We start from the raw sequence: 23,479 nt of genomic DNA, 5'->3' as shown, positions 1-23,479 counted from the left end.
CGTACAAGCAGCAGTATATAACCAGTTGTGTTAGTTGGGTACCTAGGCTAACTTTGCTGGACTTACAGACATGCTCTCAGAATGGAACTTGTTCATATGTAGGGGACTTATGTAGTTTGAAGGTAGCAGAGGTTGGTTCATGAGGTTTAAGGAAAGAAGTCATCTCTGTAACACAAAAGTACAAGGTGAAGCAGTAAGTGCTGATGTAGAAGCTGTAGCAAGTTATCCAGAAGCTCTAGCTAAGATAATTAATGAAGGTGGCTACCTTAAACAACAGATTTTCAATGTAGATGAAAGCCTTCTACTGGAAAAAGATGCCATCTAGGACTTCTGTAGCTAGAGAGGAGAAGTCAGTGTCTGGGTTCAGAGCTTCAAAAGACAGGCTGATTCTCCTGATAGGAGCTAGTGCAGTTGGTGACTCTAAGTTGAAGCAAGTGCTCATTTACCATTCTGAAAATCCTAGGGCCCTTAAGAATTTTGCTAAATCTACTTTGCCCGTGCTTTATAGATGGAACGAGAAAACCTGGTTGACAGCACATCTGTTTACAACATGGTTTACTGAATTTTTTAAGCCCACTGTTGAGAACTGTGCTCAGAAAAGATTTCTTTCAAAATACTACTGCTCATTGACAATGTACCTGGTCTGATGGAGACGTAAATTGAGATTCATGTTGTTTTCATGCCTGCTAACACGATATCTATTCTGTAGCCCCATGGATCATGGAACAATTTCAAATTTCAACACTTATTCTTTAAGAAATATATTTCATAAGGCTGTAGCTGCCATAAATAGTGATTCCTAATTTAGATCTGGGCAAAGTAAATTGAAAACCTTCTGGAAAGGATTCACCATTCTAGATGCCATTAAGAACATTTGTGATTCATGGGAAGAGGTCAAAATATCAACATTAACAGGAGTTCGAAGGAAGTTGGAGTCCAACCCTCCTGGATGACTTTGAAGGGGTTCAAGACTTCAGTGGAGAAAGTAACTGCAGATGCGGTGGAAAATAGCAAGAGAACTAGAATTAAAAGTGGAGCCTCAAGATGTGACTGAATTGCTGCAGTCTCATGGTAAAACTTTAGTGGAAAAGGGTTGCTTCCATGGATGAGCAAAGAAAGTGGTTTCTTGAGATGGAATCTATTCCTGGTGAAGTTTGTTGAAATGACAAAGGATTTAGAATATGACATAAATTTAGTTGATAAAGCAACGGCAGAGTTTGAGAGGATTGATTCCAGTTTTGAAAGAACTTCTACTGTGGTAGAATGCTATCAAACAGCATTGCATGCTACAAGGAAATTGTTTGTGAAAGGAAGAGTCGATTAATGCAGCAAGCTTCAGTGTTATTTTAAGGTACTGCTCCAGCCACCCCAACCTTCAGCAACCATCACCCTGATCAGTCAGCAGCCATCAACATCTAGGCAAGATGCTCCACCAGCAAAACGATTATGACACGCTGAAGGCCCCGATGGTTAGCATCTTTTAGCAATAAAGTATTTTTAAATTAAGGTATGTACATCATTCTTTTAGACATAATGCTATTGCACACTTCATAGACTGCAGCATAGTTTAAACATAACTTTTGAATGCACTGGGAAACCAAAAAATTCATGTGACTCACTTTCTTGTAATATTTGCTTTATTTCTGTGGTCTGGAACTGAATCTGCAGTATCTCCAAGGTATGCCTGTGTGTGGAGAATGCATTGGGAGGAATAAGCCTGTAGGCAGGGAATCCAGTTGGGATGCCGCACTGCTCATCTAGGTGATCTGAACCAAGGGTAGTGGCTGTACCACATCTTAACTGGAAAGAAAGAATAATTCAAAATATATTAAGACATTGATGTTCGACTGAATATGGAGGAGAGGGTAAAAGTAGAATCTAGATTTTTTTGCTTGGCCAACTGGGTTGATGTTTCTGCCATTCACGGAGACTGGGAAAAACAGGAGATACCTTTTGTGTGTAGTTCCCCATTCAGTATGATCTGTGCCAAATTCAGCAAGGCTCGAGCTATGCGGTAATAGAAGATTTGTTTTGTACTCTGCAGCATCATATCGGAAATGCTTTTCTTTTTATTGAATCACTTGAACAATTAAGTCGAGAAATTTAAGGATAATTAGAACTACCTAATGATAGTTTATATAAATTTGAAAATCTTGATGAGAGTAAGAAGGAACATTTAAAGAAAATAATGAGTTTTCAAGTAAATGCATTTGTGTGAGTATACTTATAGGATGTGCTATTTTATTTTATTTTATTATTTTATTTATTTATTTGGCTGTGCCATGAGACTTGTGGGATCTTAGTTGCCTGAGCAGGGATCAAACCCGGGCCCTCAGCAGTGAAAGCAGGGAGTCCTAACCACTGGACCGCCAGGGAATTCCCCAGGATATGCAATTTTAGAGGCATATACTTAATTACTACCTAAAGTAAAACAAACTCTTCATGATTTGTGATATTTAATTTTTTAAAGGCTATAACTTCATAATAAATAACATGTAAAGTGTAAAATCTTGTTCTTGTTGGATCTTCTGAGGAAGCAAGTACTTCCCACATCCATCTATATCACTGTTTTAACACTGTCCATTCATTGTGGTTAGGACGCAGTGGGCTAGAAAGGACCTCTGTGGGTCATCCAGCCTCTTACTTTGCTCCAGGCAGAGTTATGCATAAAGTCTTCCAGACAAATGGGTCTCCATCTATCCTAGTTTTATAGATCTCCAGGATAGGTTTCTTTGTCTGCTCTCATCTTTTCTCTTTTTCTTATATCCTGCGATGTCTTAGGCAGATGGGAATACAGTACCAGTGTTTCAAATTAGGTCATGTCAGCAAATTAGGTCATATTCATATGATAATTTTTCGTATATACAGTGTGATACTATATAATGGTGTTGACATGTCATCCATGTGCTGTATAAACATTTATGCTGTTCTGCCTTTTGAGATTAAGTACTTGTACTTCTTTGGGGGATAGAGGCTGTATAAGTTTTAAGTATGTTTGTTTTTACATTATTGAGATCTCTTTTTCAGATATTTCTTAATAAGAAATTTAATAATGATAATGATAAGCAGTAAATGGTAATGATAAACACTAAACAAAGGAAAAGACCATATAATAATAAATGTTACTAGTACAAAGTCAATTACTGAAGGATCTCAGATAATTATAATTACTTTTCTTCCTGTATAACATTACTTTTATTTCTCTGTAATATTTGTTGAGAATATAACCGATGAAAATGAACAGATTCTTTTTTTTTAATTGAAGTATAGTTGATTGACAATGTTTTAGTTTCTGCTGTACAGCACAATGATTCAGTTATATATGTATACATTCTTTTTTATATTCTTTTCCATTATGGTTTGTCACAGAATATTGAATATAGTTTCCTGTGCTACACAGTAGGAACTTGTTGTTTATCCATTCTATATATAATAGTTTACATCTGCTAGTCCGAAACTCCCAATCCATCCTTCCCCCATCCCCTCCCTTCCCCTTGGCAACCACAAGTCTTGAACAGATTCTTTAGATTTAGGATCAGCCTAATACTCTCCTAGAAAAAAACGGATGTAAGTTGTATGTGAACTCTTGGTTATTTTCTGGTACTTTGTAATAATGTCTCATTTTTAGAGAAAACCATTTTAAGAGAAATGCCAGTTATTTTTCTATGAAAATGATTAAGTCAACCCATAATTTTAAATTTCCTGTCACTGTGGGGATGGCAGCATTTCTTAGTGCCTTAAAAACTTTGCACAGGCAAATTGCTGTAAACACAAAGCACATTTTCTGTTTGCTGTGTTGCCTCAGCCGCTTAAACAGGTAGAATCCTACTTATAATATGCAGTGAGGTATAATGAGGTCACTGCAATGTTCCCTGCCGCACAGGGACTGGGATATCGTGAGACTAGGGTGCCTCTTCCTGAGCCAGTTCTTTTGTTTAGGAAAGGGTGTCTGGCTCTGGACCGGGCACTGTAGGCCCCTGTTTATTAGTAAGGAGATGGTCAGTAATAATAAAGGGCAAATAAAACAATGATATTATCATTTTAGAGCAGGAAGGAGATGGTATGTTAGCTACGTGGCTATGTGGAATGGAGGAAGGCTTTAGTAAGGATGCGGAAATATCCAGTTGAGAAGGAAGAGTGGTTTAGGTTTTTGAGATGGCAGGAATGGTTAAGTTTGGATCACAGGTGGAGGGATTTGACTTAGAGAAGAGAAGAAATACCTCTCTTGTACAAAAGGAAAGGAAGTGACGATGAGTAAAAGTAAGGAAAGGTAACAGAATTCTCAAATGATGAGTTCTATTTTCTCTGGGCAATGGGAAGTTTGAGAGCTAAGAGGCATAGGTTCTGATTTTGAAGGAAGTGGCAAAGGTTGAAATTGGTTTTGCAGTTTACTGGAGGAATATAGTAATAATACGAGCTAACACTTTTACAGTGTTACCATGTGCCAACTGTTCCAAGCATATTTTATGTACTAACTCATTTAATTCTTACCACTCTAAGGGTAGTAAGTACTTTTTATCCCCTTTTATACGTTGGGGAAACAAGGCACAGAGTTTAAGTGACTTGCTCAGTGACTCTTAGATTGTAAATGACAGAGGCAGGATTTGAACATAGACAGTTTGGCTACAGAGTACGTGCACTTACCCATCATTCCGCTAGAATAGCAGAATATTTAATATTTGTTGGTGACCATGGGTTTATGGTGACTCCTGTTTCCCTATTAGTGATTTTTTAGCATCCCTGTACAGGCATGGAGAAAGAAGATATAGAATTTAGAAGTCTATACATTCTGTATGTTATAATTTTAAACACCCAAAGAAGATTTATTCATGCTTAACTTTAGTTGTACAAAGTTGATAACCTTATTGACATGATCAATGGATGGAGTTTAGAAAGAAATTGAGAATGTTTTTCAAAATTGATTCAGTTTTTAAAGAATTAGATTAGCTCTTTTGATCGATGACTTTTATGATCAAATTCACATGAAATCAACCTTTATGAAGAAAGTTAAGTTCCTAATACTATTGCCTTTACTTTCTAACTTTGTCTAAATTTGGTTAACCCAATGTAGTAGCTTATTCATGGGAATGTTGTCTCTCATCCATCCTTGCCAGATAGATAGATAGCTTAGATAGAATGATTAGATAGAACAATTGCTTTATTATATCTTGTTCCAAAAAGTTTTATGGAAAGGTTTAGGATCTCAGGTTCTTTTGTAAAATTGTGTTGGTTGAGGTATTAAATTGGGGTTACTCTCTTCTTACATACAGTATTGTAGCTCTTCTGTTTCTCAGTGTAAAATGGGCTGCTTGCAAAACTTGGCCAGTGTCAAAAGATAAGATGTATTAGAAGTGTTAGATTTCTATTTACAGATGGATTCATAAGCATGCCTAGAGATGAGAAAATCACGCTTCTAATAGTTCACCCAAACTATCTTTGGAAGTTTTCTATGGGGAAATTTTGGCATGGGGCTCTGTAAAAATGTCCAGAACACTGATAGAGTATGGAATGACCATTTTCCCCTGAAGGCTGTCTTCTACCAGATTTGAAAATATTTTTTCAGGTTGATGGAATGGTTTCTAAATTAAGAACCATTGGCAGGGGGAAAGGGATAGCAGAAGACAAATTGCTAGCCTTTCTTTGTGATGGTCTGCAGGGCAAGTAGGGAGGTGAATAAGCAGTGCATGTTCTCTTTTACTTGTTACTTTCCTTTCCTCATTTAAGATCATTTTAAAGGATAAAAGGTAAATTTTCACAAATAAATTAGTAAGAAACACTATAAGGTGAAATAGATAAGTGAATAAAAACAAGAGAGGTGGGACTTCCCTGGTGGCGCAGTGGTTAGGAATCCACCTGCCAATGCAGGGGACACAGGTTCAATCCCTGGTCTGGGAAGATCCCACATGCTGCAGAGCAGCTAAACCTGTGTGCCATAACTACTGAGCCTGTGCTCTACAGCCCACTAGCCACAACTACTGAGCCCACGTGCCACAACTACTGAAGCCCACGTACCTAGAGCCCGTGCTCCACAACAAGAGAAGCCACCACAATGAGAAGCACACTCACCGCAACGAAGAGTAACCCCCGCTTGCCGCAGCTAGAGAAAGCCCGCGTGCAGCAACAAAGACCCAATGCAGCCAAAAATAAATAAAATAAAATAAATAAATTATAAAATAAAAGAGGCAGAGAGGATATCAACTGATGAATGGACAAATAAAATGTGGTATGTCCACACAATGGAATGTTATTTGGCAATAAAAAAAAGAAATTAAACACTGGAAAATGCTACAACGTGGATTAAAACATTATGCTAATAAAGAAGCCAGTCACACAAGACCACATATTATGTGATTCCACTTATATTAAATGTCAAAATAGTCCAGTCGGGCTTCCCTGGTGGCGTAGTGGTTGAGAGTCCGCCTGCCAGTGCAGGGGACATGGGTTCGAGCCCTGGTCCGGGAAGATCCCACATGCTGCGGAGCAGCTAAGCCCGTGCGCCACAACTGCTGAGCCTGTGCTCTAGAGCCTGCAAGCCACAACTGCAGAGCCCATGTTCCGCAACTACTGAAACCCGCGCACCTAGAGCCCGTGCTCCGCAACAGGAGAAGCCACCACAATGAGAAGCCCGCGCACCGCAACGAAGAGTAGCCCCCGCTCGCCACAACTAGAGAAAAGCCCGCGGGCAGCAACGAAGACCCAACGCAGCCAAAAATAAATAAATAAATTCATTAAAAAAAAAAAAAAAAAGTCCAGTCCATAGAGACAGAAAATAGATTAGTGTTTGCCTAGAGCTAGGGGTGATCCAGGGACCTGCAGTGGGGGTGGGGTGATTGCTAAGAGATGAAAGATTTTGTTCAGGGTAATGAAAACATTGTGAAATTGTGGTGAAGGATGTACAACTCTGAATATACTAAAGGCTATTCACTGCTTTCATCAACAGCCTCCATAGTAGCCTCGGAGTGACCGCTGCAATTCCTGGTATCAAGTGCAGGCCATAATGTCCAAAGCAAGGAAGAGCTTTCCATAATGTCCCTTTTGTCAGTTAGGATTTTTTTGAAGCCTCCAGCAAACTTCCCATGTTTCTTATTAGTCAGAATCACTTGCAGGGGGAATGAAAGTGCTAGGCTTGCTTAGACCTATCACAATTCACCTCTTGTTGACTAATAAGGGCTTAAAGAGTTGTCCTTAAAGTATGTGCCCACCAGATATCTAGACAGAACTGCCGTTTAGTCTGGGGCCTGAGGACTTCAAAACTTAAGGAGAAGCTTCTTTTCTGATCCTTGTTAAAACAGTAAGGAAGACTTGGAGTCAACTCTGTTGCAGTTGAGGAGAGGGATCACTCATTGCTGAACACAACAGGGAGAGGTGGGGATTTATAGCCGCAAGCAGGATGAAGAGGTTGGTGGATGGAAAATTACTAAGAGGAGACATCAAGGGTAGGGGGATTCTTGCTAAACTGGTTGCTCCTGCCAGCAACATATGTTTGTCTGGAAGATTAAACTATGCATGTCTAAGTACGCAGGCTGGTACAGTGAAACTATGAATGGCTCATTAAATTAGCTATGGTTTCTTTGGTCACTCACTCCTCTCCTACTTGGATAACCGGTGATTCTAGAGCTCCTTGCAGCGGGGTTGTATGCACTTGTCAGATTGAAACCAAGGCCAAAATAGGTTTCTTGGCTAAAAGAAGGCGAAGGAATTAGCTATCAAAAGTGGGGATGAGGAACTTGATCAGATACCAAGAGTTGATCAGGTGTCAAGGGTGGGAGCATTCTTGATAAACTGACTTAACAGGATTCTTGCGAAGACTGGGCCTGGCAAGGGCAAGGCAGACTTAGAAGGCCAAAGTTGAGGCCTAGTCAAAAACAGGGCTCAGAGAAGCGTAACTGAAGTTCGGTCAAGGAGAAAGTCTTTGTCATAGCTCCAGTTTGGTGTTGTTTTTTTCCTTCACTCTTTCTCCCTCTTATTTTATGATTAAAGGCTGACAACTTAAAGTACCTTTCATCAGGTCTTTAATGCAATGTAGGTTTTTCTTTAACTACTTTTACTTCAAAATATGATGTACACCTATTCACTGGAAAAAAAATTTAGAAATAAATTGTACAACATATTCTCTTTATTTCTGCATTTCTTTAAATGAGATATAGTGTGTAGTCTTCATTAATTATTTAAATTAGAACTTTGACTCACAGACACAGTACTAACAGACCAATTTCAGTAAAATAAGATGGAATTGTGAACATGGCAACTTCTACAAAACCTGAACCAGTATAATCAAAATGCTGACCATTAACAGAACCTGCCATTCCTATATAATATGCACTTAAGATACTTTAAAAGCAAATTTCTGCTCAGATAACTTAAAATATGACAATGCAGTGACTGTTTTATTTAGAATAGAATCAGAACAGGGGAAATGCATGTACAGTTAATTTTAAAATGCAAACCTGTGCAGTCCCCAACCTAAGAACCTAAGAGAATTCCGAAGTTCCTTTGTTACATAGATGTTTTGGCTCTCCAGACACATTCTCTCCTAGGAAGCAATGTCACAATGATAAGGTTAAGTTAACAGGTTAGTCCCGAGAGACTGTTTAGGCCATTGAACTTTATATTAATAGTAACCATAAGCCTTTCTGAACCTGTGATAGGAAGGAATAGGGAGCGGGGGCTTGAGCTTTGGCATGAGCAGTTTCTGGTTGTACTGAGGAGGGGTTGATGTTAGTGGAGGAGACTGACAGAAACAGCTTGCTTGTGAAGGGGTGGGGAATGCATCTGAGACTAGGGGTACAGTGATTATATAGTTTGTAGGTCTGCAGTGGCTGGTAAATGAATGTACCTTAAAAATACTCCAACTTGATACGTACTTTCTGAAAGGCTTATCACAGTAAATATAGCTCTTTAGGCAAACATGCAGTTTATTAAAGTGGTTCAGTTACCATGGCAACATATCTGGAATTTATAGCTCCTTATTTTGAGAGGGCTTCATTTCCACTTTCTGAGGCACTGAAGTCCAAGGCTAAAGTTCTTAACAACCTCCAGTCTCATTGTGTGAATCTTTATTGTTTAGAAAACTTAGACATACAAAATTTAGCTTGCAGAATCAATCCTGTGACTTCATAGTCATATGCATGAATTTTAAATCGGTATTTTTCAATTTTAAAATACCCTCGTTTTAAAATTTTTAAAATTATTATCAAAGCTACATATGATCATAATTTAATGAGAAGAAATAGACATTTCAAAAAGTAATGGTCCCCTAAACTTATTCCCCAGAGGCAACCACTTTCTTTTCTTTTAGCTGATTTTTTGGGGATTTACTTCAAATCCCTCAGCAATGTGTTTATCTTGCTTCTTGGTGTGTATTACTGCTTGCTTTGTAATTTTAGCTGTCATCTATTGGCTTCCCAATATGGAAGATAAAATTTTAGCTCTTTCACCCTTCAGCCCCACCCTCACACCCAGACCTTTCCCCTATTCCCATTCTTCTAACAAAGTGATAGGTAGGGAGGTAGATAGATTGATAGATTGATAGATCAATCTATCAATAGAAAGAGATGAAGAGATACAGTTTTACTAATTTTATAGAAATGTATACTAATTTTGGCTTGATCACTATTCACCATGTATATTATTAGAACCATGTTTATAATATTTACAGATGAACCATGTAATATATTATCGATATACTATGGATATTTTCTTTTTTCTTTCACAACTCATTTTCACTAATTCATCCTCAAACTTTACCTTAGTCGTTCAGTCTTCTCTCGGTACCTTTAAACATTAGAATTGCATTAATTTTATCTTCTTAAAAAAATTTTCCCTGCAGCATTTGATCAGCTGCAGTCTGGACCATTGCTCTTTGGGTCTGTTGCAGAGCTCCTCTCATCCAGGAGTTTTTCTTTATTTCTCCTGTGTGCTGAATTACCTCTTTTTTTATATATATATTACTTTCTTTATTTGTTTACTCCATTGTTTGGCTGGACCACATTCTCTAGTAGCCTCCCAAGAAAGCGTATATTGGAGGTAAATTGTTTGAAACCCCTGCGTTTTTGAAAATGCCTTTGTTCTACTTTGATATCTGATTTTTAATTTGGCTGGACATAAATTGTTAGTTAGAAATCACTTTCTCTCAAAATTTTCAGTATTGATGTTGAGATACCCAATGCAATTCAAATTTTTTATTTTGTTTTGTTCGTGAAATCTATTCTTCCCCTCTCTGGAAGCTTATAGAATTGTTTGTTTGTTCCCAGTGTTCTAAAATTTCATGATGATGGGCCTCGCTCTGGGTCCATTTTCATCCATTGTGAAGGATCTTCTGTGGGCATTTTACAGTTTCCATTTTGGAAACTTACAGCTTTAAGTTCTATAAAATATTCTTAATTCTTTTTATTATTTCCTTTTTTTCTGTATTGTTTTCTAGAACTTTTATTTTTCATATATTGCTCTCATGGCCTGGTCCTATAATTTTCATATATTTTATATTTTCTCTATTATTTTCCATCTACTTCCTGGAAGATTTTCTTAGCTTAGTAACCAGTGCATTTTTAATTTCTGCTACTATATTTTTACTCTTCAAGAGTACTCGCCCCACCCCACCGCCCCAACTCTTCCCTTTTTTGTAGCATCCTGTTCTTGTTTTATAAATGTGATCTCTTCTAGTTTTTTTCCTCTCTCTGCATAGTTTATCTGTTCATATAGGTTGCTTTCCATAAATGTCTGGTGATCCTTGGTTGTTTGCTTATATTTACAAGTAAGACATTAAATGCTGACTAGAAGCTCTTCGTGGATATGTCTTGTAAACTATGGCCTTCAATAAAAAGTGATCTGATTGGGATGTCTTGTTGAGGAACCCCAATATCAGTATCTTTAGTCTTTTGTCTTTGGTCAGATATTCTAGAAAAGGAACATTTTATATGATTCTGCTCCCCTGCCTAGAGGACATAAGCCTGTTTGTCTGTTTTGGAACCCTTGGGGATAAGAAGGGGGAGGGGGAGGAATAGATCTCAGCCTTTATTATGTAACTTTCATTTAATTCCCATGATTTTTGCAGGATGACCTACCATCAATGTAGGATTCCTCCATCTAGATACCCTCTATTTTGCCCTTTCCAGAAAATAAATCTATAGTTTTCTGCCAGGATGGATTGGGAAGTCATCTATTATGTGGACTATGTAGAGAAAGGATATGGTTCAGTGTTGCACATATTCAACTACTTAAACATTCTTTCAAACAATCCTCCTGTTTTAGCCACACCCCCATCCTCACTTCCAGAGGTGACATTTCCTGATCACTTTCAGATCACTCCATTTTAAATCAGGTACTTCTCAACACTCCATACTGGCAGCTTAGGAACTGTCAGGTTGGCTAATCAGTTACCAGGCATCTGTCTACTTTTTAGCTTCCAAAGTTTTGTTGCTATTGATCTGTCTCCAATTTTCTTTTTCTCTATACATTTTTCTATCCTTTAAATATAGCACTGAGAAGGAGTGGAGGTTAAATATATTCAGCCTGCTATCTTTTCCCAAAATGTCTAACTAGTTTTTCACAGTTAAGAGACACTGTATTCATGTTTTAAATTTAATTCATGCTATCCACTTTAAATTTAACTCCTATTTAATTCACCTCATATTGATTTCTTACTCTTAATTGGTAACCTGGCCTCAAGTTAACTAAGAAAACCCTATTCGGTATGAACTTGTTTGATTTTCTCCCTTCTACTTCACAATTTTTTTGTATCCCTCCCTGTTCTCTCAGACCTCCCTCTTGTGCTCTTAATCACATTACTCCAGCCTCTTCTGAGACCTTCTCCATCCTAGAGGCAAGCTAAATCCCCTCATTTTCCATTTCTCTTAGCCTTTCTGCACTTTCAACAGCCTATTTGTAAATCTACCTAAGTTTCTTAGTTTAAAAAAATGAATAGCCCAACTTTTCATAATCTTTAAACTTCAGCCCAGCTTTCTTACTCTTTTTCAGTCTTTCCCACACACAAAAAAATGTCATTTGACTTTTTATCTTCCATTTTCTCCTTCACTCTATTCCACTTAGTCCTCTATATGAGCCTTTTTTAAAAAAAATATTTATTTATTTATTTTGACTGCACTAGGTTTTCACTGCAACATGCGGGATCTTCCTTGCAGCATGCGGGATCTTTAGTTGCAACATGCAGGCTCTTAGTTGCGGCATGCAGACTTCTTAGTTGCAGTATGCATGTGGGATCTAGTTCCCTGACAGGGATTGAACCCAGGCCCCCTGCATTGGGAGGGCAGACCCCTACCCACTGGAACACCAGGGAAGTCCCTATATGAGCTTTTTTTGAAAATTACTTTCTAAACAAAACCACCAACCCCTTCCTGGCCACAACCAACTTGACTACCTACTTTCCTTTAGAGACTCTTTCCCTGTCTTGTGTTTTAAAATCTAATTCTTATCTTGCTCTTGTTTTACTTCTCAGTTTTTTTCCCTCTCTTGTTCCTCTTCTTCCGTGTGCTCCTTTACTTGTGGGCTTCTACTTTAGGCTACCTAGAGAACAAAACAATTAAAAGTTCATAGAAACTTACTGATTTTCCAAGTTTTTCTTGCTTTATTAAAGAAAGTGACATGATTTTTTAATAAACATTTTTATGACATTAATAAGGTTTAACTTTTAATATTTAGGCAGGTGCTGTAAAGGATTATATTAAGATGATGCTTCAGAATGATTCACTTAAATTTCTGGTTTTTGCACATCATTTAAGCATGCTCCAAGCTTGCACAGAAGCCGTCATAGAAAACAAGGTATGTTACCATTTATCTATAAAATACTTCTTAGAATGCAGTTTTTAATATACTAAACATCAATTTTAGTTTTATAACTGAGCTTTTTTGCCTTCTTTAGATGATGGGATGGTATAATATCTATAAATTATTATTATGTATTTTTATTGCAGATTATACTAATATTATATTTCTGTTGTATTGATAATATACTATTAAGTTTTCCCTTTTATACCAGTCATAATTTTCCACTGATCAAATTATCTGGATTGATTAAAATATGCTGCCTTGATAGGCTATAATGTGAATTCTGGTTTTGTTACTGGACCATTTGAGATTGGTATAGGCAGTTAAAATTTTTTGTTTACCAACATGGTGGCCTTAGAATGTGGGTGATTTTGAGGGGAAAAAAAGAATGATTTCAGCCAATTTTAGTGCCCAGCCGCAGTCATACCTTTTAAACTTCCAGGCAGCCTAATCTATAGAATATGATTATTAAGATTTAGTGTAGGTGGGTTTGAAACATATGCCCATGTAAGCGCCACCAAACCTGCTGGCCTCACTGCATTCTCTTCTGTCCACCTTGTTTTCCAACAGCCCTATCGGCCACAGCATCTGCCATTTTTTTCTTTCAGAGTGTAAACCTGGTTACATCCAGTGTAAACCTGTCATATGTGCTAAGGGCTTCCAGAGATGCTCTGAATCGGCCAGAGAAAGTTCCTGACAAATTATATGAGCTTAATATACATGTAGCAGCAGAACCACTTGCCTGTGCAGGTAGATATTTTAAAGGGAGGAATAAAGCCATATTTTTTTAAAACTTTGTATACATATTCAGGCATTTGCTAATATGTTCATTAACATTACCAAAGGTAATTCTAGTGTTTTCTTCATAGAAAGATTTATGATAATATGATATAGTAAAGTGCTGTATATTAAAAGATGCTTTATCATTATCACATAGTATCTGTGAAACACCCTCTGAGGAAGAGTTAATTAGCCTTAGAAATAAATTTTAAATGATTGAACAGTAATGTTAGATTTTTTATTCTGATTCATTACACCTTAAAACTACCGGAATCTTTTCCAAGTGTGTCTCTTCCCACTCCCACTTTACTGGTATGTTTAGAATCCCATTTAGTGTCACTAAGAGTTAAAAACGTAGGTAAAACTCTCCCTAGCCTGACAATGGTGTTTTCTTTAGACAGACCCTCAGAAGATTCTGTAATCTCCCTTGATGGGTATTAAGTGGATCACTGGTCAGTTTATATCTGTTTTGTGAAGACATAGAAAGTTGATAAGGGGCATTCTATTTAATGATTAACTTGATGATTCCCTTACAAAACTGAGTATTTGTATGTCTCAACTATTTAAGGCAACGTTTTCCATAAAAGTGCATATAAAAATGAGGCAATTTGAAATTCAGGGCTTATATTTGTTTTTACAAAGTTGAGTAATAAGTTCTTTTTAGCTATCCTAACACACACTGATTGCTCCTTTTTCTCAACTCACATCGTTCTTAAAAGATAGCACTGTTCAGTTTAGCATTTAATGTTTCCTCACTTTGTAAAAATGTATTTGGGTGTCTTGGTTCCCTACCTCAGTGGAGATGATCATGTCACCTATTTCTTTTAAGTTTAATAATGCGAGAAAAGAGAACTCAAATGGTACATTAAAAAAAATGTTTTCCCAGTTAATGTTGCGACATTTCAGGAGTACTCTTCATGAATCCCTAATACCTGGGCAGAATCTTCTTTTTCTTTTCTCACATGTCTGACTTTATTTTTACTTTGGAATTAGTGATCCTGTTACTTTAGAATTAGTCTGATCCATGATTTAAAGTTTGCTTATCAATTTACATAGAATGTTACTGATAACAACATTAGCTTAATCCAGTAATGATTATAGAGCTCCTATTATATCTGTGGCATCACACTTGGCGTTGATGGTATGAAGATGAACTAGACACAGATCCCACTCTCAAGTAACTTAAAAGATTTAAAAATACAAAATTGTTATAAGAAGCTATTAAGAAATCTGGTTAAGATTCTTCTTGTATTGGCCTTTCTCACCTTCTGAGATGGCCCACACTCTGTCTGTGGAGTGTGTGTTTCTCTCTGAATAAATCCGCTTCTTGCCCATCACTTTGTCTCTCGCTGAATTCTTTCTGCGATGAGACATCAAGAACCTGAGCTTCATTAGGTCCTGACACCAGCTAGACCAACTCCCGCTCATCGTCAACACCACTGGGGACGCCTTCTGTGCCGTTTCTTGGCAACAACTTTTTGGGTACTATCATCTGGTTGGGAGACTGCCTTGGAAGGGATAACATTTAAAATCGATCCAGGACTTCTACTCCTGAATACATACTTCAGATAAACTGACGCAGGAACACAAAGAGACAGAGATATCTGTGAAGGTATTCCCTGCAGCACAGTTGGCAATACCCCAGAACGGGAAACAACTGTCTATCAAACAACAAATAAAGTACTATCATATGTGTAAAAAAAAAAAAAAAATTCTTCTTGTTTAACATTTACTAACCTGTCATCTTCACCAGTTTCTGTTTCATTATGTGAACATAAAAATAAGCTGTAAAATATGTATAATAAGATGGATGCATAGGAGCTTGTCCTAATTTTGCCATTTCCCTTGTTGTTGATGGTAGACTCGTTACATTAGGATTGACGGAAGTGTTCCATCTTCAGAAAGAATACATCTGGTTAATCAGTTTCAAAAGGATCCTGAGACTCGTGTGGCTATCCTAAGCATTCAGGCTGCTGGTCAGGTAAGAAGTTTCAGGTCTAAATTTGATAATGAATTGTTGAGATGATAAAAATGTTGAGATGATTAACCATAACTATAACTTTATATCTGGTGTGATAAATATTCATTCTACTTTGGAGAGTGCTAGAAAGTGTAACAGAAGGAGCCCTCAACACCTCTGACTAAGCTTCCTAAATTTTCAAGGAGAGAATTTCCTAAAAGAATATAGTTAATGTGATTATAATACTTTTGCATGATCTTTTCCTTCCTTTGAATTTGCGTAGACTTTTCTCATCCCTTTCTTTATAGCACTTATCTGACTTGGTTGTTTTCATCAGAGTCTGTGAGGCAAGGTGGCCTGAGGGAAAAGAACTCTTCTGTCTTTCTGAACTTTTAATGGAGTGCCTTTGGTTTGTCCTTTAGAGTTAGGTTTGGCTGCAAGTAAATGAAAACCCAAATTAAGAATGACTTATATCACAAAGTTTTATCTCTGATATAGGCAGTCTAAGGCTAGCATGGTAGTTTCTTAGCACTTAGGCCCCTTCTGGTTTTCTGCTTTACCACTCCTAGCAGATATCTCTTTTTTTTTTTTGAATTTCATTTTATTTTATTTTATTTTTTTTATACAGCAGGTTCTTATTAGTTATCTATTTTATACATATTAGTGTATACATGTCAATCCCAATCTCCCAGTTCATCACACCACCACCCCCCCAACCGCTTTCCCCCCTTGGTGTCCATACATTTGTTCTCTACACCTGTGTCTGTATTTCTGCCTTGCAAACCAGTTCATCTGTACCAGTTTTCTAGACTTCACGTATATGTGTTAATATACAATATTTCTTTTCCTCTTTCTGACTTACTTAACTCTGTATGACAGTCTCTAGGTCCATCCACGTCTCTACAAATGACCCAATTTCATTCCTTTTTATGGCTGAGTAATATTCCATTGTATATATGTACCACACCTTCTTTATCCATTCGTCTGTCGATGGGCATTTAGGTTGCTTCCATCTAAGAGGGCTGCTAGAGCTTCTCCATCATGTCTGCGATCTAGGCAGTTGACTGGAGAAAGGCGTGCTATATCTCACTGGCCTGCAGTTAGTCCCAGGGCCACAACTAACTTCAAGGGTAGTTGGAGAAAGTAACCGTTATTCCAGTTAGTCATATTAAACATCAGGTGCCACATTACAAAGGAATAAGAAAAGAATAGATATTAGTCTCTACCACCCTATGTAAAAGGGGATCCTTCTGGATGTCTTTCCTACTAACATTCTAAAATATTTTGATGTAAATGTCTAAGCCAGGATATTTAACATAGGGAAAAGTAATTGAGCATATTGCTGTTAAATATCCAACCTGCTATATGGCATATCTGGCAGCTTCTGTGGATTCTGGAATCTGGACCAGGGCCAAAGTTCTCCTTTTACCGAGCTAATTGATGTATATAAAATTGTATATATAGAGAGAATCCATGAGGATGAAGAAGTTCTAGAACTAACTCACTAGGAGTTCTAGCCAAAAGGAGGGTTGTCTCAATACTTTCCTCATGTTGGATTAAATTTCCAGTAATCCAGTTTTATGTCTGTTAGAATATTTCAGCCATAGAGAATATCATCAAAAAGAGCTTAAAAGTAGAAATGGAATACTGATAGCTCAGGAGAAGATAAGTAGGAGGAAGCTGGGCAGGAGAGTCTTGGAGTGACCTGATAAAAGACTTTCTGAAATTAAGATTTTGCAAGGCACTCACATTTTATTCAAGGCTGTATTCCTGAAGACCTTGTATAGTTCAAAACTCATATACTTGAATACTAATACCTTCATAGCAATAAAGGAAAGTATTGTAGAAAGGGCTTTGTTTTGGAGGTTTGTGACTCTTCCATTGTAATTTACTAGCATCTTTTTTTTTTTTTTTTTTGGCCATGCAGCGCCACAGGTGGGATCTTAGTTCCCCGACCAGGGATTGAACCCGTGCCCCTGCAGTGGAAGCACGGAATTCTAATCACTGACTGCCAGGGAAGGCCAATTTAGTAGCATCTTTGTGTGACGTTGATCCTGCCAACGTCAACATGGATTCTTGTATGGTCATATGATACTTTTTATACACTTAAAGGTGTCCATCTTTAAATATCAATACTACTTAATTTTTCTGCATTATCTCTCAATATGTGTGGCGTTTTATATCCTGAATAGCAGCACAGTTTAGCATGGTGTTTATTTGACTCTCTCCATGTTTTTATTACTTCTAAGTTCTGTTCCAAAGTAGTTGATCTTCAGGTTGAGAACTGGTGCCACCATTTAATGAATGCTAGTATGATGGTATGTGATATAAAAATATTTCAAGTTAAAATAACATATCAAAATAACAGCACAGCAGTCAAAAAAGTCACTTACAGAAGTTCCAGTACTCGTGAACAACAGCATAGATTGGATTAGATGACACTTCCAAAGTATAGTAGGTATTTCTGCTGACCACCTAATATCACTTACTACTATGTGGCAATAGCATAATTATGGTCCACATTTCACTCGGCCTATCCACTTTAAAGTCATGCATTTTTTGCCACATTTTTAGTTTGAGGAGATTTGCATTATTTCATATATTAATTGTAAAACAAGACTTAGTTAATATTTTTAATGTTAACACTATATCAAACTGATACAAAATGCAATTGCACAAAAATGCAATTGTGTTGTATACATCAAGATACAAGTCAGTAAACGTCAGAGTCTTTGGGATGCAACATGAGAAATTCCATAGAAAGAAAAGAGTGTGACTGTAGACATGATTTTCTTGCTTTATAGAACAGCAGTATGAATTAAATGAATAGAGGATGTCATTGCTGTGACAGTTGCTATGGATACCATGTGTTAGAAATTATATTCTCATTTATAATGTATTTTATTAGATTTTCCAGTGGTCATGTGAATCCAGTCTTCATCAGAGGATAAAGTGATTTTGTTTATATATGTGTCCATTAAACTGACTTTTGAAATATTGAAGTACCTTTTAAATGTGTTTGTAGTTCATCTTGCAATAAGCAGTCTTCATTTGCCTTTGATGAATTAAACTTTCTTAATTTGGCTTAAAATGAAAGACTCATTTGTTTTTAAGTCCTTCAGTGTTCTCTTGTCCATTGAACATATGCAGAAGACTTTATTATATATGGCTGTATGCTAAATTCTCAGTTTATTTGCATCTCAGTTTCTTCACTTTATTTTGCTTAGGGTTTGACATTTACTGCTGCAACTCATGTTGTATTTGCTGAGTTGTATTGGGACCCTGGACACATAAAACAAGCAGAAGACCGTGCTCACCGGATTGGACAGTGCAGTTCTGTGAATATTCACTACCTTATTGCAAATGGGACTCTAGACACCCTTATGTGGGGAATGTTGAATCGCAAGGTAAAGCTTGAATTTAAACCAGGTTACCACTTACTCATTATTACCCATAGCCTGCATGAGTTAAGAGGCTGAGTTTTAGTGCTTTCAGGCAAAGGATATCAAAGTACACTAGGATATTGATGTTGATAAGGACCAAGTCCAGAAAAGGCTTCAATTGGTAGTACTCTACCTGCTATCCTCGGTAATGAGAGAGAGACATGAATTTATGTGTGTTCCTATTGTCTTCCAAGCCCTTCTTCTACCATTTTAGCAGCTAGGGGAGGATGAGCTAGTAAGGAACTAAAATGCTTTCAAACCCCTCAGCTTTTTGTAAGCTAAGAATAAACCCTTTTTCAACAGGATTCTTGAGTTCCGGTCTAAATTTTGGACGGAGGACAGCCTGTACCCAGATTCTAGAAAAGGTATTAGGGATGTTGCTTGCTCTGTCCACTCAGCTGTCTCTTCTCCCCAACCTTGAGGGATGTTTATAGAAAGGACTTGACTAAGGTCTAGAGGATGGCTTTCAAGCACTGAGTATAGATATTCAAAATGGCCAATCATATGTATGTTCAATTTCAAAGTTTATAAATATTAGAATAAAAGTTTTTATGAGAAAAGCAAATAGTATAGCTTCTCTAGTTAACCTTTTCCTCATTAAGCACAGGAGTCATTGACTTGGCGATTTGGTTGTAATTTTAAATAATTGTATTACTAAAGCCCTTGATATGTTGAAACAGTAAGATTTTCTCTGTTGGATTGCTTGTGATTTAAATGCAAAATCAAGTTACTACTTAGTAAATGTCAGCTGTGAGGTGACCTGTTGTAAAATTCGTATATTTTATCATCTTACAGGCTCAAGTTACAGGGAGCACACTGAATGGTAGGAAGGAAAAACTTCAGGCTGAGGAGGATGATAAGGAAAAATGGGATTTCCTGCAGTTTGCTGAAGCTTGGACTCCAAATGAAAAGTCTGAAGAGTTCAGGAATGAAATGTTGTTCTCTCATGTAAGATTATATGACATTCTTTTCAATTCTTTTTAATATATAACTTTATCATATATTGTTTTAAATAGCAATTTTCAATTGTTCATGCTATTGAAAGGAGCCTCCACATAAAGGTGGAAAAACTCTAAGAACTAAAAGATGACTTTGATATAAAGAGGCTGCAACAGTGGCTTGTATCTTCCAACAGTTATATATTAGTGCTTACTGTTCATGTCCTTAGAAAAACAAGCTAAGTAGAATCCAACCTTAAGAAGAAAATATGGGAGACTGTCTCTGTGACACTGAGGGTAGGGAAAGATGTATTAAATTTGCCACAAAAAATAGCATACACAAGTCACATACTCAGTAAAGATATTTGCATTGCAGTGTCCAAAGTATATAAAGAATTTATACAATTCAATTAGTAAAACAGACAAGCCAACAGAAAAATAAGCAAACAATGTGAGCATCAGAGGAGACCAGAATAGAAAAAAAAAACATGAAAAGAAACTAGCTTCACCAAAATAAGACAAATTTAGAAAGGTACCCTTCTCTCTTTACAATTAGTATGTAATCTATGGTGTGATACTTTGAGATCACATGACTATCCTGTTCCCCAAACCTTTCACACAGTGGTTTTAGCATTCATTGATCTTTGCCTGAACCAGTTTTGAAATAGTGTTTTTTCCAGTTCCATCATTGCTTCTTTATTTATTAGCTGTTCTGTGAAGAAAAGCTTCTCATTTAAAAAAAATATCATTATGAACTTGGGGATTCTATTATTATTATTTAGTGTGTTATAATCTTTGCCTTTTTTTTTTTTTTTTAAGATCTGGTTAGTGGAAGCTCCTTTATTTTATTTTATGTTTTGGTTTGGTTTTTTTATTGTTGTTTTTGGGGTTTTTCTATTGAAGTATAGCTGATTTACAATATTGTGTTAGTTTCAGGTCTAAAGCAAAGTGATTCAGTTATATATATATATATATATATTCAGATTATTTTCCATTATAGGATCTTACAAGATACTGAATACAGTTCCCTGTGTTATACAGTAGGATCTTGTTGTTTATCTATTTTATGTATAGTAGTTTGTGTCTGTTAATCCCATACTCCTAATTTATCCCTCCCCTCCCTCCCTTTCCCCTTGGGTAATCATAAGTTTGTTTTCTATCTGTGAGTCTGTTTCTGTTTTACAAATAAGTTCAATTGTATTATATTTTAAGTTCTACATATAAGTGATAATCATATGATACTTGTCTCTCTCTGTCTGACTTCACTTAGTATGATAATCTCTAGGTTTATCCATGTTGCTGCAAATGGCATTATTTCATTCTTTTTTATGGCTGAGTAGTATTCCACTGTGTGTGTGTGTGTGTGTGTGTGTGTGTGTGTGTGTGTGTGTGTATGCCACAGTTTCTTTAATCCATTCATCTGTCAGTGGATATTTAGGTTGCTTCCATGTCTTGGCTATTGTAAGTAGTGCTGCGATGAACATTGGGGTGCATGTTTCTTTTTGAATTAGAGTTTTCTCCAGATATATGCCCAGGAATGGGATTGCTGGATCATATGGCAACTCTATTTTTAGTTTTTTGAGGAACCTTCATACTGTTTTCCATAGTGGCTGCACCAATTTACACTCCTTCCAACAGTATAGGAGGGTACCCTTTTCTCCACACCCATTCCAGCATTATTTGTATGTGTGTATATATATGTATTCTTTGTGTGACATATATATATACCATATATAAGTGATATCATATGATATTTGTCTTTCTCTATCTTTACTTCACTTACTATGATAATCTCTAGGTCCATCCATGTTGCTAAAAATGGCATTATTTCATTCTTTTTTTCATTTTTAATATGGCTGAGTGGTATTCCATTGTATATATATACCACATCTTCTTAAACATGGGCATTTGGATTGCTTCCGTGTCTTGGCTCTTATAAATAGTGCTTCTGTGAACATTGGAGTACATTATCTTTTCCAATTAGAGTTTTTGTCTTTTCCAAATATATGCCTGGGAGTGGGATTGCAGGATTTCTTATTTGTAGACTTTTTAATGATGGTCATTCTGACTGGTGTGAGGTGGTACCTCATTCCTACAACCGAACAATTCCATTGCTAGGGATATATTCTCCTGCATGTATATAAGGATACATGTATAAGGATGTGTACCAAGTCATTTTTTAGAATGCAAAAAATTGGAAACAACCAAAATGCCTATCAGTAGGAGAGTGGCTACATAAATTGTCATAAGATACTACTTAGAAGTTAACATGAATGAATTAGGTTTATATGCATTAACATGATCAGATTTTGAAAACATAATGTTAGTTTTTTAAATGCAGAGCATACACACAAATATTATGTATTTATGAATACATATATATGTAATAAGATATATAAACAAAGATTGGAAGAATACATAATAAATTTATTGCCCCTGGAAGAGGAGGAGAATGGGTCTGGGGAAGACTAAAAATGTGGTAGCAGCTTTATCAGAAATATTTTATTTATTTTATTTTAAAAAAGTATCAGAAGTAAATATTACAATATTAGTACTTATAAATTTTGAATGGTGGGTATATGGATATTTGTTATATTCTCTGTACAGTAACAAATTCTTTTTGGAGGCCATATATAAACTGAATAAGAAATAATAGAGAAGCTTATAGTCATTCAATCTGTCTGCTTTTTTCCTAGCCCTTCTGGAGAAATATAGTGTGAGAGTTATGGGGAGTTTAATTTTAATTTTTGAAAGAATTGATCAGATATTATAGGAATGAAATTGAAGTCTGTACACATTTTCTCATAATACAAAATTAAAATTTTAATGTCAGGTTTAGTTCCATAAAAACATAATGTTTTTTATGTGGAATCTTATTAAGTTTTTTATGTATCCTATTTGGAGGGCTAGTACATTTTTCTTTTCTAGAATACTAGAATACCATTCTGTCAAATTTGCTAAAAAAAATAGAAGAATTATTTCTAAGACATTTTTCTTTTATTTTAAAAACTTTTCTTTTAGTAGTGTTTATTATATTATATTTTGGTCTATAAAAATCAATAGATATCCTAGGTATTTAAAAAATATATAACTAAAACCATGATTTGTAGCTGTTCTTTCTCTAAAATTCCCTGTTGAACTATGTCTGAGTTCGTTTCTAAGATAAATATTAAGAACTTGAAACACATCTTCCCCCATTTATACATGTTTATTGGTTTTAAGTGTCTCTGAAGAAAAATGTATATCTGTGTACAAAGTTTAAAAAGAAATCACCTAGTCACCCTTACCAAATCTTGCTTTCCTGAATTAGGTGTTTATCTTTCATAGTTCAGTGTCACCTCGCACAGATTTCTCAATGCATGTCTTTTACACAGATGGTTTTATATAAACTGGAATCTTGTAATGTGGAGACCATTTGTTCAGTTTGCTTTGTTTTGCTTTGTATTTGTTTTTGTTTCTTTGTTTGTTGGCCAGGATGTGAAGTGTGTTTTAAAGGGCCTTAGGTGAGGTTGCTGCCCATCGCTTTGTCTTTATACCCTCCGGCTTCATGCATCTTAAGAAATGTTCAATTTGTT

The 23,479-nt window shown here is 36.3% G+C and overlaps 1 protein-coding gene across 14 annotated transcripts in view; it reads left to right on the top strand.

Annotated features, from left to right (window-relative positions):
* ZRANB3 (zinc finger RANBP2-type containing 3) overlaps positions 1-23,479 on the top strand; it is a gene marked incomplete at its 3' end in the record, with an annotated part of 251,504 nt that overhangs the window by 187,242 nt on the left and 40,783 nt on the right. For all 14 annotated transcript variants that reach the window (XM_082465817.1, XM_082465809.1, XM_082465818.1 and 11 more), the window contains 4 exons: positions 12,658-12,777; positions 15,425-15,544; positions 18,751-18,930; positions 19,762-19,914. In XM_082465817.1, coding sequence (XP_082321943.1) covers positions 12,658-12,777; positions 15,425-15,544; positions 18,751-18,930; positions 19,762-19,914 — 573 coding nt within the window. The remainder of the gene's footprint in view (positions 1-12,657; positions 12,778-15,424; positions 15,545-18,750; positions 18,931-19,761; positions 19,915-23,479) is intronic.

Source organism: Balaenoptera physalus (genome assembly GCF_965194825.1).
Source record: "Balaenoptera physalus genome assembly, chromosome: 6".
Classification (NCBI taxonomy): domain Eukaryota; kingdom Metazoa; phylum Chordata; class Mammalia; order Artiodactyla; family Balaenopteridae; genus Balaenoptera; species Balaenoptera physalus.
The sequence above is the reverse complement of the archived record's forward strand: the minus strand, read 5'-3'. Positions and strand labels throughout refer to the sequence as shown.